Genomic DNA, 13,555 nt, shown 5'->3' with positions numbered 1-13,555 from the left:
TTTTATGTCCCATGTTCTCCAGAACTGTCTTCTAGACCAATAAAGCTACTTTTCCACTATAACATACCAGACCTGTCTCTAGTTGTTTTTTCCAGGTACGAGTACTTGGTAGTAGATCTTTTCTTAGCCTCTACTCAGTAAGGGCTCCAAGTGAGCTGAAGATGTGACTTCAAAAAGTTGATGGTCACTGACTGGCTTGAGCCGTGGTGTCCAAAGTCAGTCTTCAAGGGTTGGTAAATGTTTTAGTTCATGTCCTTGTTCAACATGCACAGAACAAATGATGGATCACAAGCAGCCCTTTGTAACATTATGAGGATGCAGTTGGACTATTTATGCCAGTTTTGTTGACGCAGGCAAACTGGCAGGAAACTGGTCACTGAGGAGCTGAAGACAATTGGCCTTGACACTTGGCCACTATGCAAGAATATTATACAATTTAAAAAAAATTACCCGTTTTTTTTTTTTTTTTAAACTTGCAAAAGGAATTGGGCATTTTCCACGCAGATCATGCTATTTTATAAAATAATGAAGAAATGGTGTCACTTTCAGTTATTATAAAAATGCTGTAAATATCAAACATGACAAAAGAAATTTGACTTCGTAATTTGACGCCTTGAAATTTGGCAACCGTCTCTTCAAGAAGCTCCTATTTCCGACACTTTGCCTTTAGCACATAGTCACAACGATGCTTCTCATTACGCTGTATACAACCATTCTTAGAAGAATTGTACTGAGAAGTAGTCCGTACGGGAAGCTCAGCAGACTTGCAGTTCCACCAGGTGTTTGCTAATTGCTGCTGCTGCTAGTCTAGAGGAGATGAGTGGTGAAGGCGCATGGGAGAGAGTGATCTGTGAGGAGCTCCAAGGAGGATAAGTGGATATAAGCAGCTCTTATGAAAGAGAAGCTCTTATGATATGAAAGCAAGAGTTTAGACACTCCAAATAGCTTCCATGAGATATTAACATGCATGAACAAATCAAACCAAACACTCCAGGTATGTTTTTGATGAGGGAAAATCAAAAAAAGTGAATTTTTTCCACAATACTCTTGTCTTCATGGAGCTTCGCAGCAATCGCAGCCTTTCCCTTGTAAGATGGAGAGTTCAGTTTTGGTCTTATTTGACCAGAGCACCGTCTTCTATGGAAATTGTTATGGATTTTTCTTGCCAAGATCTCATAAAAGCCATGTTTGTGGACGTGGAAGTAGTGTTTGTTTTGGTGACAAAACCTAAGCTGTAGATCTCTGTAGTTCTCGCCGGTGAAACAAATCCCCCCCAGAATGCCTCACTGACAAATGCCCGACTGTCGCTTTGGGTAGACGGCTACGTCTCGGTGAAACTGCAGCTGTGGCTTACTTGTTCCATTTCAGATGATAGACCTGAACAATGTCCTGTGAGATATTCAGACTTAGCTCATTGTTTTCTAGCTCAGTCCTACTTGTTACTTCAGCAGTTCTGTCCTTGACCAGTCTGGTCTGATCCTTAGTCAAGCAGTTTTACAAAATCAAAACAATTTCAGCAAATCGACGTTCTAACCTGCCCTTTCAGCGCACACTGAAAGTATAACACATTACTGGAGTGATCACACAAATGACTAAATTTGCTGCCTCATTCAAATGCTGCGCATGTTCAATCAATATGATTGACTGAGCATTTATCCAATGCATACAGATTCCAGACTTCTTTGATAAGGAAGTGGGCACAAGTCACAAAAAAAAAGAAAGACATCGGAATGGAGACATCAGTCAATAAACTGACAGATTTCAATCATATTTTTATTGGAAAAAATATTGAAAACAATGTAAGAATTAAAAACAGAGGCATTGGATAAAATATGGCTAGTACTGAAGCTTAAACTGTGTGTCCACCTCTTACAGTGCTTTAAATACCAAGCATTGAGATACCTACGTAGGGTAGCTAAAATAATACGTATCACACTTTACTAAATTGAATTTATAAAATGTCACTGTACAATAAAAGGTTCGACAAGTGGCAAATTTATACAAACATACTGTGAAAAGCTCATTTAGTAGGACTATCAAGACAAATTAGAACAATAAAATAAATCTTTTTTTCCAATGTTTGGGGGGAAAAAAAATGCTGATTTGTGGAAAGAAAAAAAAAACATGAACGAGAAATACTCTATAAAGGAACTTAAACAAATACATGAGAGAAATGTGTATTTTTTTAAAGGATATTAGTGATAATATGATAAATTCTACTAGTATTTAAAATGCATCCCCTAAACACAGTGGATTGTGCCTCAAAACATATGCTGATACTTTTTATTTTTTTTTCCTCTTTTACACAGACTTTTCAAATGAATATATTGTGAAAATAAGTTACATGTCTATATTACCTACTGTGGATTTTGTGCAAAACAAAAAAAACATCAAAAATTTACGGTTCGTGCACCAGCTGAAAAAAAAAACAAAAAACAAAAAAAAAAAACTATAGTGCAGGGAGTCCACATTAGTAACTTCCACGCATGAGAGAGAAAAAACAGCTTCCATACAAAAAAAGGCAAGATGTAAAATATTTATCAACAGTTACAAAAATAGCAACATGAATAAATTAATTTCTTCTACATATTTTTTACTGCCCATATCTAACTGGATCTTTTCCAAGAAATGGAAATAGAAGATAATCCTGGCAAACTGAAATCCCTACATCTGAGGCAATGAAGCCCTTTTATACATTGCCATGTGTCCTTCCTCCCAAAAACCAACAGTCATACCCGGATCTTGTGCCCCAAGTCCATGCCGCCAGAGTGTTATTGTTTGATAACGTTAGGAAAAATTAGTAGCAGACAATCAGGAAGTAATCTTCAGAAGCAAATAAAGTGAACGTCCAACCTGTCACTTGTTAAAAATCCTTTTTTTTTAAGCTACAGTGGTGTGGATAGCAGGTTTTTTTTAGGCATCAAATTGCTGCTTGTGGTAATTTACCAGCTACAATCATGCATCAGGAGGCTCCTCATAGCAGACTTGCGAGGCTCGTGGTTGGACCATTCTGGGCTTGGATCTGAACGGGAGGGGGGCCGTCCGTCCACTGGAAGACAAACAAATTGTGCGACTGCAGCATTACAACGCGCGTCGAAAGCAAAAGAGATGCACTAACGAGGTAAATGTGCAGATTTCACGAAAGGGAAAAAAAAACACGGTGAGGCGACAACTGAAGATTATGACTTCCTCAAATCTGCTTTACGTACGCTGATGAGGTTATGCTCAGGAAGGCTGCAGGCCGCGATGTGGTCCTGCAGGAGCTGCTGGGAGAAATTCTGGTGCATCTGTGCAGCCTCGTGGGCATCGATGTTGTTTCCAAGGGCCTTGTTCAAGTCTGCAAGAATAACAGTACGGTTTCAGCCTTTCATTTTGAAGCACCAATCCACGAGGCGCAACCCTGCTGGGACTGTGCGAGGCTCGCGCTCGTCTCTCCGGGAAGCAAACAATGAAAAGTGAAGTACGGACCTTTCAACAGCGCCGAAGACCAGAGCTGCACAGACATATCAGGGATTTTGCTGGCTAGCTGCATGGCAGGTACAACCATGTTGTTGCTTTCCTAAAGGGAGCAATAATGATATAAAACAAACTTTAATTGCTGTAATAGTAATAATAATCACATATTGAACAAAAATACCAATGCTCTCAAATTTACATCGTTTCCACAGATTTAAATGTCTGCTGCTACAATCACGATTGGGAGAAGAGCTTGTAATCATGTTTAGTGAGAAGACTCCTACAAATACTGAATCATTTATTAGATATATTAATATATTCATATTGTGTCCGAGGCTTCAAGCAATTAAAATTTCATTGCCTGGAATACAGGATGTTTAAAAGGGGGAGGGGTCTCTTCCTAAGGATCATTAGATAACTGACCGCAACCACCAGAGGTTTTTTTTTTTTTTCTATCAGTTTTAGTAATTTGGGTCAGCTGGAACTTAATCCCAATTGATTGCATCCCTACGGCCAAATGAGTTTTTTTTTTTTTGTTGTTTTTTTTTTTTACAACCAAAACAGACTGAACTTCAGATCACAGTATCCAGCTTTACAAATGTTAATGAGGAAAAATATGTTATACAAACATAAATGTTTTATTTTAATATAGAGATTTTTCTTTTCTTTTCAGGTTATTTAGATTTTTTTTTATTGTATTGTCTGATTGCTCATCTTGCATACAGCGCTTTGGTCTTGTGGGTGTTTATAAGGCGTCTATAAATGAAGCTGCTTTGGTTATTTCAGAGGCATATTTTCCTACTCTGGGCAAATGATTGGTTAATCATTTCATTTATTTTCGTTTCAAGCTTGAAGTCATTTTGGAGTCTGTTGTGTCAAAGTTTAATCTCAGAAAAAAAAAAAAAAAAAAAGCTAATTCAGTAGTTCGAAACAGCAGGTTTCTGCATCAGGTTTTGCTCACAGCAGACTTAACCAGAGATCTGAAAGAAAACATGAGGAAAATGTTTATCAGGCTCGTGCACCGACGCCTTTAGAGCATTTCTGCCAGAAGAGAGACGCACACACTCTTGCAACCTCGCATTTGATTGGTTAATGGACAGACGTGCACAGAGAAAGGAAATGGACCATTTTCAGCTTGCGCGGCAGTTTGGGAACTCGAAAATACGACTTTTTACGACCAGTGAACGCAACATACCTAAGGCTTGTGTTAGCTGCCCTTTTCTGCGTGGCCGTCGCTAGCGAGCAAATAGATCTCAAAGGAAGCCATTTTCAGTATCAGTGAGGTGTGTTAAAGTAATAAAGTAATAAAATATTAACAATATTGTGGAAAGAAAAGTTGGAAGCAAACTGACTTTTAGTAATGAGAGGTTGAAAAGACTTTAAAATGTCATCTTTACCTCATCTTTCTTTGTTCGCAACATTAAAATTCAGTTTTACAGTGACTCCTCTTTCATACAGGCTCTTCCCCAATAAAAAAAGCAATTACTGCAAGAATATGAATAAGAAAATAAAATCTGAATGTTGTTCTCAATCATCTCTGCTATAGTTCTTGAAGAGAAATCAAAATCAGCTGAATTTGGTATTGGCTGGTCAAAAAACATCTAGAAAAAAATTCTCATTAGTGTATCTCTACTACTGCAGTGCATAAACATGAGGAGATATATACTGGAATTGAATTTGTCAATCAAAAACTAGCATAAAACTACTACTAATATTAATTAAAACAATCTTGACCAATAAATTTGGCCGAGCTGCTTTGGGTTAATCGTTTATACCACTCAAATCGATAAGCTGCACTTTTTTTATTCACTACCCATTCCAATATCATCATAGTCCAAAAGTAAAGGCTGTTACAAGTCTGATCTAGTTGATTTATTTTAGGTTTGGCTGGTCAGAAAAAAAACTTGCAGTTTTCGGTTCCAGAGGTTAAACATAATTGGATAAAAAGGACAGTCTGACTTTAAGAAGAAAAACAAAACAAAGAAACCACAATGTTCTGTCCTGGTGACCTTGTGCTTCAACCTTAATCGCAGTCCAGTTGTTTCATATATATTATATACATATATATAAAAAAGAGCCGTTTAATGCAGGTGTGAGCAATGTTTGCCAGGCGTTTGTCTTACTCTGTGGTTGCCCAGTACATAGAAAATGTGGCCCAGCAGAACCAGAGAGCAGGCTGTGAGTCTGTTCAGATCCTCAGCGTTAGACATTTTCAGAGTTTCTCTTAGGAAGCGCCTAGAACGAATAAAGAACCAGCGTGAGCATAAGGCAGAACTTTGCATTTGGGGGTTTCAATTTTTGGAGCGGCGAACTTTGAAGTTCCCGTACTTTGCCTCGTTGTAGCGTCCCTGAAAAAAGGACAGGAGTCCCCTTATGTAAAAGGCTGCAGCGCGGAGGCAGTGGGAGCTGAATCGAAACAAAGAGGAAATAGTTTAAGTGTTGACAACAAAACTATTTTATAAAGTGGTGCTTTAACGTAAAATAATACATTAACCGACTTCTACCTGACTGGGAAATTATGATCCGGGTTTATTCTCTCCAAGAGGCCGTACAGCTGGAAAAGAGATAAAAACACGAGCATGTTAATACGCTTCAAATATTAATGTGTTTGATTCTGAAAACGCCTTTGGTTTTCATGCATTTTAAACTTTGTCCTTAGAAGAAGAACGTTGTTAGTTTGAACACGCTTCGCCAGTCTGATGAGCATTGTTTTCTACCGAGTGGGAAAACAGGGGCGCCCCCTGGCGGCCAAAAAAGAAAAAAAAAATTAAAAGCAACTGCTTTTCAACTGAACTTCACACATTCATGGTTTAACTCCTTGACTGATCAAGACAATCATTAAAATATTGAGCATCAGTTGATTTGAAGTAGACCATAAGAAAAATGCAATCTACTTTTTTTTTTTCCTTTTTTTTATAAATGTTTGCTATAAAAAAGTAGATTCAGCTAATAATGATAAATACATTGAAATACTCCAACCTAAAAAGCGTAAAATGAACCCTTTTCTCACCTCCTGGTGTCTGTTTCCTTCCCTGATGTACACACTGGCCAGGTTGGTTACAATGTACGTCCACAGCTCCTGGTGTGTGGTGAGCTGCAACACAAACAGCGACTTGGTGACAAGAACACAGAGCAACTACAGCGCAGAGAAGGGCGAGACCAGAGCGGTGGCGGCGTCGATGTGCAATCGCAACGCACTCACCCGCAACGCTGTGGTAAACTGTGCTTCTGCGTTGTCCATACAGTTCACTGAGATGCAGTACAGACCCTGGGAGGTGGAAGTCGGAGGAAAGTTATTTGACGGGATTTTGAATCATTTTTCCATTTCAAAATTCCAGTTTAAGCAGTTTTCCAGGCTTGCAAAATCTCTTTAATATTCTGGAAATTTGAGGATAAAACGTTCACCTGGCTGGGTGTAAATTACAGATTCACGAAACACCACAACACTTGTTTGGCAGGGTTTCTGCTTCAAAGGCAGACCAAGCATTTTTTTTTTTTTAACCATAATTACTTATTTTCAAGACTGTTTGGGAACCTTGCCACTGGATTAAAAACATGAAAGCCTCTAGTGCTAATAGTCCTTCTTTTGTCTATAACCTTGGTAAATAACCCAACACTTTGTGTATTATGACATTTTCCTCCCTTAGTTGGAATTCTAGAAAATGTAAAATTTTTATTATAAAAAAAAAATTAAATTCTCCAGACAAAAAAAAAAACCAACTCCTTTTCTTTTTTTTTTTTTGCAGGCGAGGGGGTTCCGTAATATCTACAAGTCTTTCACTGTAATTTCATCCCGAGTCCCAAAACTATTCCTTCAACTGTTTTCACATATAACATAACTTAAACACAATAAACATAGAGCTATTTTCAGCTAATAATAAGCTACGGGTTTCTTTTGCAAAGTTTAATGGCAACCACTGCAAGAACAGTCATTACCGACCTAAACAAAAGTTTAACAAAAGAAGCTGCAGACTGTCTCAAAACGCTACACAACTCAAGTGATGACTCAGAAAGTAATTTGGTGCCACACAGAAAACAAAACAAAACAAAAACAAAAAAAACGGTCCAGGTAAATATGTACAGCTGTGTTATTAAGTCAGGTAATTTCTCTGGAACGGAGATCATTTGACAAGTTGAGACACTCCGCTCCTCCACTACCGAGACTTGAACTGCGTTAAAAAGAAATGCATTTTCATTACTGGGTCTGACCTTGTGGGTTGGTGGTTGCGAACTTTACAGAGATGAAGTGCGGTGGCCACCAAGACGGACAAGCTAAACAGAAATTATTTACCAACGCTGGCAGCAGGCCGGTCTCTGACGAGCCGCGTCTTTGGTAATGACAGTGCGTCTATTTGATTCCTATCAATTCGTATCTTAGAAAACAGTGCAGAACTATGAGGTATTGCTGAATCAGAGTGGAGTTTGCGAATCCGGTTTGTTGCTACGTTAGTAACGATCGAGCCGTGACCATTTTGGTAGTTTACATTTGCCACCTGCTCTGCAGTTCTCCACTTTCGGAGCAACTTTGCAGCAGTGGCCGATGCTGCGCCTGTTTAATGCTCGGCTGATTTTCCAATCTTTTATCTACTTCAGGAACTTACTAGCTAAGCCTAGTAAAGCATACTGATGCACTATTTTCCTACAATAATCTACTGTTCAGAGCTTCAGAAAGCAGGTACAATGCCCAGCCCTCTGCAGGACATCTCCGCTGTTCTCTGTGCGATAAACAACTTTTCTGATTGGCTCAGGCACGTCTACCATTAACCCCTTTCTGACCAGTCTTGCACCTGAATTGCATACTGAATTGCTGGTAACCCTCTTATGAGTCCATAATGCCAAATTGGTCACCAAATTAGGATTATTACTGGAATATTAGAAAGAGAATTTGTAGTCTCTTCACTTTTAGAAAAGCACAACCAGCAATATTAAAGAAAGTTTTGGTTCAAAATACTCACTAATAGTGTGTGTAGTTGAGCAGCATGGTTGTTGAATAACCTGGGGGACTGTTGGCACAGTTGACAAACCTGTGAAATCTAAACAGACACACAAATGTTCATCAAGTATGCAAATTCTGTTTTGACACAGAGTTAACACAAACTTTTAGTGATGTTTAAAAAAGAAAAAAGGGACTAAGAAAAATAATTTCAGACCATTTTCTATCTCCAAAGTCAAATTTAACCTTTGCTTCGTACTTGGAAAAACAAACTGAAATCTTTCAAAAGGGAAAAAAAAACTGAAATGATGTGGTCGGATTTAGTTTTTTTTTTTTTTTTTTTTGGGAAGGACTCGATCAAAGTGGAACATCTTCGCACTTTGCATCTGTCGGACAGTGAGGGCATCTCCTGTGCTTCTCCAGTCCTCAGCAGATCAGTGGCTGGGGAAATTCACGACGACGTTCACACAGCAGGTAAATGCAACCCAAATCCGATTTACTTTGCCCGTATGCGACCCGTGTTTGACTGTTTTCATGGTCTGAACAGCCCAGTTCCGATCCTTTTACCAAAATAAATTTTTTTTTTTTTTTTTAGAAAATGGGCCCGTTTCAATATGTGGAACTAAATTGGATATGCATCAGATGGTTTTTAAAGTGTCTGCAGTATGAACGGCCATATTGTATCATAGTTTTGCACCAGAAAAAGCCAGATGCAGCAAATCTGGATTAGATGTGCTTTCCTTCCTCCGTCTTGTTGTGATCTTGCTCCCATTTTTCAATAACTTAAAAATCAATCCGTAGACAGCGGCATCCATTATTACTCCTGTAAAGAGTAATTCTGCACCAAACATACCTTTTTGGAATTATGAACAAAAAAAAAAGAAAAAGAAAAAAAACAAACTTGGTTTCATTTGACTTTTGATAGACTTTTGCAAATGCTTCTAGAATCCCTCAAATGTGTCCCCCGCCCCCAGTCCCAGTCTTCATATTACAGCCAATCCCTTGGAAATTAAAATAATTATTATATATAAAATAATCATTTGGAGGTAATCATAGCCAGCTGAAATGGCTCCTGTGTATTTTGAGTTCAGATGTAGTGGTTAATTCTCAGCACAGTCTTCATTAAGGTGTGCAAACACATCATTATTATTATTTCCCCCTGTTTTTCATTTCCTTTTAAAATGTTTCAGTTTGTTTATAAAGGTGAGTTTTTTCTGGTTAGAAGCTGGAAAAACTTAAAACTTCTTCAAGTCACAAAGAACTAACTGAGCTTCAAATGTTCCATATGAGCCTTTTTTTTTTAAGATGGCACGTATTTAAATATAAACTGCAGGGATGGTGACAGGAATAGAAACAACGTACCTCCTGCAATGCCGTGGCCTTGTGGCCCGTGACGAGTCGGCACATGATGATGTGCTCCAGCAGAATGACTTGGAAGGTAGACAGGATGGGGCTGCAGTCCAACACTGACATAAATTGATTAGTGGTAAAAAAAACAACAAAAACAAACAGCACCGTTTAGTGATTTCTGGACAGTTTACAGAGCAAAGCTGATTAAGTTAGCCACAGAGTGATACTCAAAAACTCACTTTTGAGTTTCTCCAGTTGCATAAGAGCCTTGTCTGTGTACTTCTGGGCTTTCTCCAAGTAGCCCGCCTGCATGGAGTGCATGACTGTCACCTGGAAAATGAAAATAAAAAAACAAAAAAAACAGAGTGTTTCTGATTCAATGTTTTTGCACAATTAAATAGTTTTAAATTAATGTTTGTTCAGGTTTGACTATTGCTTGAGACTTCTGCTGAAACTAAGCACACAGCTTTGGAGTAACAGAAAAAAAGAAAGGAAGAAAGAAAGAAAATCAGCGTTACCAGATATACGAGGACACACATGTGCTCCTTGGGCAGCCAGTGGAAGAGGTCAGCTGGGTTGGTGGGTAAAATCTCATCATCTTGGAGTGTAGAGATAGTCTGAATGCACTGCTGCAGCTGCTTCAGACACGGCTTCACGCTTTTTACCTGAAAAAGAAAAGAAAAAAGAAAAGCAATGTAGTCACTCCTGTCAACTTTTACACATCCATCCTCATCCCGCTTTAGAAATCTAAAAAAAAAATAACTTCGTCATCACCCATCCTACCTGTCCAGCATCCAGGTAGTGTGTGACTTGTAGTACCAGGAAGAAGACTCTCAGCGATTCCTTCTGGATGGGGTTTCCCTGCCAGTTTTCTACTATAGTTCCACACAGTGTGAGAAGAGGATGCACCTCGCCAAGCTTCCTCTCCATTAGCAGCAACTGGAAGGTTAGAAAACATCCCCAGGTCAAAACGAATTACTAAAACAGTTAACGCCGGGTTTCCTCGTGGCAGATGTAGAAAAAAAAAAAAAAGATATGAAGACATGAAGATAAAACTTAGCTACAGAGAAGAGAAAAATAGAGAGAGAAAACTTACCATGCCTTTACTAAGAAGAAACAAAGCCCTAAAAAAGTGCAAAAAGTAAAATTAAGTCAACGTTCACATCAAATTATTACAGATAAATACCATGTAATCTTAATTGTTAGATACAAATCTCAACTAATAAGAGTTCCAAGCACAAATAAAAGCCTTATTTAATAAGAAAACAGGATATTTGTAATCTTAGTACATTTAAAATTAAAATCAATTTACTGATTTGTTTGCAGTGGAAACTTGTCCGGCAATAAAGTAGTAGCTTCATTTTCCACACATTTCGGTTGCGCCATGTTGTAAAATTATATGTAGTATGTTATATTTATTTAAGTTTTACATAGTCACATTTAAAAGTCTATTCGCATCAGCTTCACATACATTAAAAATAAAACCTAAAAACAGCCTGAAGAGGTTTCCCCCTTAATTATTTAGTGTGCAATAGCCAATACATAACAAATTCAGGTGAAGCGAATCACACAAGTAGAGCAGTTGGAGTTGCAGCAAAGAGTTACTTTTCGTCAACGGGACAAAATGATCATTTTGGTTTAGGTATCCTATAATAGTCACACCCCTCCCCCCCTATGTCATCCAGGTAACGCTTTAAACATGCAAACTGCAAATGACAGAGATGTTTACCTGGTATATTCTGAACCCACGACTCGGGCATACTCAGCCCCAACTCCCAGAAGGTCACATGCTGACACCAGGTCTTTCTCCAGAGTATGAAGTTGCTGAAAAGAGATAAGAAAACAACCTTAACATCTCAATACAGGCAACTATTAACTTTCAAGCAACTAGAATCCAAATGCAGCAAGTCTAACTCTGTTCTCCAACTAAAACAAAAGAAATAATAATAATATATAAAAAAAGAGACAAAGCAAGAATAAATCTGATAATTTTAATATTCCGTGGCCCTGATCGGCGACAGGCAGGTCAGACACAGTTAGTGAATGCACCAAAACACAGGTGCTAACAGGTCACATTGACAACAACACAATTGTTGATGAGAGAAAAAGAGTAAGCTATCTTTTGAGTCTTTGACGTTCCTAAAGGTAATGCTAGCGGAATCACATATTGGTAAGACACATCCACACAGCAAATCATAGTTTATATTTAAGTTCATATAAGTTAGTTTTATATCTCTGTACAGTCCTATTTAACTTCAGAAGTATGTAACCCACCCCACGCAGTGTGACACTGTCTCATTTGATAATGGGAATAATTAATGCCAAACCCACCCCGACCAAAAAAACATTACTGATGGCTTCTTTTGGATTTACCATGAATTAATGTTGTATTTTTTTGTGACGTACAGAGAGTTTGGTATTTTCAAACCATTCTTGAGAAAACCATTGTTTTAGTTTATGTAAACTAACTTATGTAAACTTGTGTTGCACACTTAAAAATCAAATTAAAATTAGTCTATGTAGTTGTTTTTTTTAACCAAAATACCACACATCAACACATCTTGTGAAACTTCTTTATAGCTTAGCAAGCATTAGGTACATTACTGCCGCCTACTGGGTTGGAGGGTGTACATGTGTACCAACAGTGGGCCAGAAATGCGGCAACTGAGAAAGGTACAATGTGATTTGTTTTGAGTGCTTGCTTTATTAAGAGCATATGTGAGTAATATAAACATTTTCATGTTAAGACGGATCAATTTGCTATTTATATGAACCAGCAAAAGTAGAATCGGACTATCAGCTGCATTAGCATGTGAAATAAAAAAAAGATGGTGATAAGAAATCGGCCACAAAAACTGCGATCAGTGCATTTTCAATAGGAAAACTTTAATACCACTTAAGTAATACATACCGCTAACTGGAACAGCAGTCTGCAGTGCCAGTATGGTGTTTGCTGGGAAATCTGAATGGCTTTACGCAGCAGGGGCTTTGCAGAGTCCACCAAATTCTGAAAATGTATTACATGCGGGCAGTTAGCAGTTCATAATAACACCCCCTCAAATATAACAATCATTTGTGAATGTCTTTGAAAAGCACAAGTATGGCTCGACTCTTATTTCTGTTTACCATAATAGTATCTTAGTAAGTCTTTATATGTTTTACCTGTTGGCAAAATAGTTCCGACAGAATACTCGCAGCTTCAAATTTGACATCTTCGAACTGAGGAAGTTGTTGAGATATAAACCACTGCAAAAAAGGAGACAAAATATTGTCAACCAACATTCTGGGCGTAAATATTTGACCAGCAGTTTATTTGGTAAAAACCAGCGCGTGAGCGTAAAGTGGTTGAACAGGGTTTAAACAACGACACACTTTGTACCAAAATTATTTGAACACGTATCAGAACCTCTTTTCTAATGTAACCTTCTTGAATGAATAGCTATTTAAACACTTCCGCCGTTCGGTGTTTTCACTGCCCGCGGCCTACACTCCCTCCGCTTCTCTGCAGCATCCCCGCTCTTTCCCAGATCAAACGCCCCTCACCGCTTTCTCTAGGTGGCTGCGGGCCAGCTCGCTGTTCTTGGTGTGATGGTAGAGAACCGAGCCCAGCTGGAGATGCGTCCGAGCTTCGATCCTCTGCGGAGGCTTGAACTGAAACACGGCCTGTAGACAGTGTACGCACAGCCGTATTTTCGGTGGACTGGAGGTTCGGAAATGTTCCGCAAAGCCGAGGAGGGCGAGGTACCAACGCTCCGGGGCCTCTACGTTTGACGCCATTTTCCCAGACAACAACAAGTTTTTCAGCGCTACGGCCAG

The 13,555-nt window shown here is 38.6% G+C and overlaps 1 protein-coding gene across 1 annotated transcript; it reads right to left on the bottom strand.

Moving 5' to 3' along the window:
• Positions 1-1,757: 1,757 nt before the first annotated feature.
• mau2 (MAU2 sister chromatid cohesion factor) lies at positions 1,758-13,555 on the bottom strand. The gene is made up of 18 exons (XM_015043487.1): positions 13,283-13,555; positions 12,902-12,985; positions 12,651-12,746; positions 11,469-11,563; positions 10,836-10,863; positions 10,523-10,678; positions 10,258-10,404; positions 9,979-10,069; positions 9,752-9,855; positions 8,412-8,489; positions 6,659-6,724; positions 6,467-6,550; positions 5,961-6,010; positions 5,785-5,862; positions 5,580-5,691; positions 3,469-3,559; positions 3,210-3,337; positions 1,758-3,049 (listed from the first exon to the last, which is right to left on the bottom strand). Exons 1-18 carry the CDS (start codon positions 13,514-13,516, stop codon positions 2,975-2,977), a joined length of 1,797 nt encoding a protein of 598 aa, XP_014898973.1. The 5' UTR covers positions 13,517-13,555; the 3' UTR covers positions 1,758-2,974.

Source organism: Poecilia latipinna, unplaced genomic scaffold (assembly GCF_001443285.1).
Source record: "Poecilia latipinna isolate Pla-1442-1.1 unplaced genomic scaffold, P_latipinna-1.0 Scaffold636, whole genome shotgun sequence".
Classification (NCBI taxonomy): Eukaryota; Metazoa; Chordata; class Actinopteri; order Cyprinodontiformes; family Poeciliidae; genus Poecilia; species Poecilia latipinna.
The sequence above is the reverse complement of the archived record's forward strand: the minus strand, read 5'-3'. Positions and strand labels throughout refer to the sequence as shown.

What these genes read in the sequence shown, in the direction of transcription:
- mau2 (XM_015043487.1), bottom strand. Translation starts at nt 13,516, where the DNA reads ATGGCGTCAAACGTAGAGGCCCCGGAGCGTTGGTACCTCGCCCTCCTC. An exon ending in GATCATAATTTCCCAGTCAG is followed by an intron (nt 5,863 to 5,960) that starts GTAGAAGTCGGT and finishes GTTTCGATTCAG; the next exon opens with CTCCCACTGCCTCCGCGCTG. An exon ending in ATGTACTGGGCAACCACAGA is followed by an intron (nt 3,560 to 5,579) that starts GTAAGACAAACG and finishes TGCTCCCTTTAG; the next exon opens with GAAAGCAACAACATGGTTGT.